The sequence below is a fragment of the Coregonus clupeaformis genome, unplaced genomic scaffold, assembly GCF_020615455.1.
Source record: "Coregonus clupeaformis isolate EN_2021a unplaced genomic scaffold, ASM2061545v1 scaf0782, whole genome shotgun sequence".
In the NCBI taxonomy this organism is placed as follows: Eukaryota; Metazoa; Chordata; class Actinopteri; order Salmoniformes; family Salmonidae; genus Coregonus; species Coregonus clupeaformis.
The window spans coordinates 5001-9663 of NW_025534237.1; the positions used below are offsets into that span (position 1 = coordinate 5001).

At 48.6% G+C, this 4663-nt stretch overlaps 1 protein-coding gene across 1 annotated transcript; it reads left to right on the forward strand.

Annotated features, from left to right (window-relative positions):
- The first annotated feature begins 186 nt into the window (after positions 1–186).
- LOC123485649 (potassium-transporting ATPase subunit beta-like) lies at positions 187–4196 on the forward strand. The gene is made up of 7 exons (XM_045216717.1): positions 187–298; positions 1068–1196; positions 1623–1736; positions 2533–2732; positions 3256–3318; positions 3480–3572; positions 4038–4196. Exons 1-7 carry the CDS (start codon positions 187–189, stop codon positions 4194–4196), a joined length of 870 nt encoding a protein of 289 aa, XP_045072652.1.
- Positions 4197–4663: the final 467 nt, after the last annotated feature.

A 4663-nucleotide genomic window follows, 5' to 3' on the forward strand; every position in this document is an offset into this window, starting at 1 on the left:
AGGAGAGAGAGAGAAGGACGGAGAAAATTAAAAGAAGAGAAGTCCTACAGTTGGTTCCTCTCAGACACCAGGTGAGGAGTGAAGCCAGGTTGCCAGATTGTGGAGAGGTATCCTTCCTCCCTGTACAGCATCTCTCCAAATCTCCCACTGGTCTCTCTTGGTGTAGCTGGATCCTAGCCCACCAACATGGCAACCCTGAAGGAGAAGAGGACGTGTGGCCAGCGGTGTGAGGACTTCGGTCGCTTCGTGTGGAACTCAGACACTGGGACCATGTTCGGAAGAACACCTGAGAAATGGGGTATGTACTGCAGAGAGGAAAAGGTGTGTATCATGTGATTGTGTGGTGTGTGGTTGTGTGGTTGTGTGTGTGTGTGTGTGTGTGTCTGTGTTGGCAAATAAGCTGTTGTTGGTTTGTTGGAGTACATGCAATATTCACACTTTGTTGAAACACTCATCTAGACTGGCTACATGAGCTTAATGCACAAGAGACCCAAGTGTACAGAGCTCCCACCTGACTTTGCTGTGTCCTTTGGATATCAGTGTGTGTAGTGTTACTTCAGTGTGTGTAGTGTTATTTCAGTGTGTGGACATTAGATTGAAGAGATAGCAGTTTGACTGGTAAGCTTGTTGGTTTGTGAGGGGAGACTTCTGCCTCTGACCTCTGGACGATCTCACATTGAGATAATCCACAGCTCTCCCCCATAGAGGGCACCTTGACCAACAGGCTACAGTAGACACATTGGACATTCAGTTGGAAATACAGGTTTAAATTACCAACTGCAACCGGACCACAGACAAGCCAAGAGATGGCAGACTCCTTACCAACCCCTATAACCATCGTTGTTGAATGCAGCCAGGCAAGAGAAGTTGGCTAAAGCAGGAACAGACTGGTACAAACTGACTCTCTCTCTCTCTTTCACTCTCTCTCTCTCTGTCCCCCTCTCGCTCTGTCGCTCTCTCTCTCTCTCCCTCTGTCCCCCTCTCTCTCTCTATCTCTGTCCCCCCCCCTCTCTCTCCCTATCTCTCCCTATCTCTGTCTCTCTCTCTTTCTCTCCTCTCTTCTGTAGTGTACATCAGTTTGTACTATGTAGCATTCTATGTGATAATGACTGGCCTGTTCTCTCTGGCCATCTGGACTCTGATGTACACCCTGGACCCCTACACTCCAGACTACCAGGACCGCTTAACATCACCAGGTAACAGATGAAAAATAATGGCATCCTACTATTCCCTATATAGTGCACTACATTTCACCAGGGCCCATAGATTCAGCCCATTTGTAAAAATGGCCCTTCACTGTTTACTGCTCCCTGAAAAAGTCCATATTGTCCCTTGCATCCTTCACCCTCCCCCCTCTCTCTCCCCCCTCTCTCCCCCTCCCTCTCTCTCTCCCCCCACTCTCTCCTCCTCTCTACCCCCTACTCTCCCCCCACTCTCTCCCCCCTCCCTCTCTACCCCCTCCCTCTTTCCCCCTACTCCTCCCTCTCCCCTCCCCCCCACTCTCCCCACCACCTCCCTCTCTCTCCACCTCCCCCTCCCTCCTCTCTCTCTGTAGTGTATGCAGTATGTGACCATATCTGGGATGGTGTTGGCTAACCTCTGCGTTGTGTGTGTGTGTGTAGGGGTGATGGTCTGGCCGCCTACATACATTGAGGAGGATGTAGTACTCAGCTACAACATGTCTGATAAAGCCAGCCAGAGGAAGATGTCCAACTGCCTCAGCAACTTCCTCAAACGTCAGTGTCCAAGATGAGACCCTATGTAGTGGACTACTTTTGGCCAGAGCTGAGGATGCCATCACATTTCAGACTTTATCAGTCAATTACCTCAAACCAACCAACTACATGTGCTAGTCAATGCTTTGACTTCCCTGCATCACAAATAATTTAATCTCTCCATTTTCCCTCTCTCCTTCCCTCCCTCTCCCCATCTATCACCCTCTCTCCTTCCCTCACTCTCCCATCTAGCACCCTCTCTCCTTCCCTCACTCTCCCATCTATCACCCTCTCTCCTTCCCTCCCTCTCCCCATCTATCACCCTCTCTCCTTCCCTCCCTCTCCCCATCTATCACCCTCTCTCCTTCCCTCACTCTCCCCATCTATCACCCTCTCTCCTTCCCTCACTCTCCCATCTATCACCCTCTCTCCTTCCCTCCCTCTCCCCATCTATCACCCTCTCTCCTTCCCTCCCTCTCCCCATCTATCACCCTCTCTCCTTCCCTCCCTCTCCCCATCTATCACCCTCTCTCCTTCCCTCACTCTCCCATCTATCACCCTCTCTCCTTCCCTCCCTCTCCCCATCTATCACCCTCTCTCCTTCCCTCCCTCTCCCCATCTATCACCCTCTCTCCTTCCCTCCCTCTCCCCATCTATCACCCTCTCTCCTTCCCTCCCTCTCCCCATCTATCACCCTCTCTCCTTCCCTCACTCTCCCCATCTATCTCCCTCTCTCCTTCCCTCTCCCCATCTATCACCCTCTCTCCTTCCCTCCCTCTCTCCTTCCCTCCCTCTCGGTCTGACTCCTCTCTCTCAGCCTACAATGACACGTCTCAACAGTCTAACTGTAACTGCACCCGGGGAGAGTACTTCAAACAGGAGAAGTTTGAGGCGCCACACCACACCAAGTACTCCTGCCGCTTCACCCAGAGCATGCTGGGACGCTGCTCCGGCCTGGACGACCCCATGTTCGGCTACAACGGCACCATGCCCTGCGTCATCATTAAGATGAACAGGGTGCGTTCACAATCACAAACCAGCTGGAAATATAACATTTACATTACATTTACATTTTACATTTTAGTCATTTAGCAGACGCTCTTATCCAGAGCGACTTACAGTTAGTGAATACATTTTTTTTTTATACTGGCCCCCCGTGGGAATCGAACCCACAACCCTGGCGTTGCAAACGCCATGCTCTATCAACTGAGCTACATCCCTGCCGGCCATTCCCTCCCCTACCCTGGACGACGCTGGGCCAATTGTGCGCCGCCCATGAGTCTCCCGGTCGCGGCCGGCGGCGACAGAGCCTGGATTCGAACCAGGATCTCTAGTGGCACAGTTAGCACTGCGATGCAGTGCCTTAGACCCCTGCACCACTCAGGAGTACAACTGATACATAACATTACCTTATGTTATGCACATGACATTTACAACATGTGGGGATGTTATAACACGTGTTACTTAGTTATAACACATATTATAATACATTTAACACGTTAGGAAATTGCGCTGATATACATTGTTGTTTCTAACCCAGATCATCAACTTCCTGCCCAACAACGGGACTGGTATGGCTCCTCATCTGAACTGCACTATACTGGTGAGTCTAAACCAAGATGGCTACTCAACACCAAAGCCATATATTTATATATAAATACATCTGTGGCTCTGCTCAACATGGCTGCCCAGGAAGACAGTTTCTCAGAACGTTCAATCTAGTCTGCCAACAGTATTTGATGGATGGTTGGTGTGTGTGCACAGAGTGGCCATGATAACATAGACATGATCGAGTACTTCCCCACCAACGGAACCTTCGACCTATCCTACTTCCCATACTACGGCAAGCTGGCTCAGGTAACCACGACAACACTGTTTTCTTATATCTATGGAACTAATATAATTTTTTGGGAAACTCCAATGCATGGTGTATTCATTAGTCGAAATCTGTTGCAAAACGTTTTGCGATGTAATCCATTTATCGTTTACTAACGGAAGCAAAAAGAGCAACACGGAACAAAACCCGGAAGGATCTACCTGCATTTGTCCAATACAAACTCATTTTCGTAGCAAAACATTTTCAGTTTGGAGTAAATGATTTCCGTTCCCAACAAAAATCAGACTAATGGATACACATCTTTGCCATGATTGTTAAAAACAGGCTTTGTAGCAGGTGGTCCCTATATCCAACTCTATGTATAAACATAATTGGTATGAACCATGAACCCCCCTCTCTGTCTCCCTCCACAGCCCACCTACGTTAACCCTCTCTGTCTCCCTCCACAGCCCACCTACGTTAACCCTCTCTGTCTCCCTCCACAGCCCACCTACGTTAACCCTCTAGTGGCTGTGAAGTTCCATCTGGTCAAAGAGAGAGAGGCTAAGATCCAGTGTCGTGTGGTGGCCCACAACATCGCCTATCAAGACTCCTACGAACCATACCAGGGGAAGGTGGTCTTCCTGCTGAAGGCTCTGAAATAATGTTACTAGCCAAGCCAATCTGGCAACCCAACCATCTAGGTCCTAACCATGGTTAGAGCCATAGAGTTGGATAGTGTTCCTCATCTTTGCTTTTGTGACAGCATGGGCAGTGCAGTTGAGGGCTTCCTCATTTTTTAAGTAGTCTGCGGGAAGAGCGCAATTAATATCTTCCCAATTTCTTCTTCCTCAACAAGTACTTCCTTAAACCATAGAAAGTCCCACCTGGTTTGAGCCGTCTATCCAAGTCTATGATCCCAACCAAGGCAATCTGGAAACCCAACCATCTCTGTCCGAACAGTGGTTGTTTTGCTTCATTTTAGCAATCTCTTTTACAAAGCTTCTAGGAAGAGTACGTAATTTATGGGTATTGAGTGATGCTTGTATAACCAAGACATTCTGTATGCTTTGTTCACTCATTGTATCATAATGAAACCATCAATATTATTAAAATCCATAAAGACAATAAC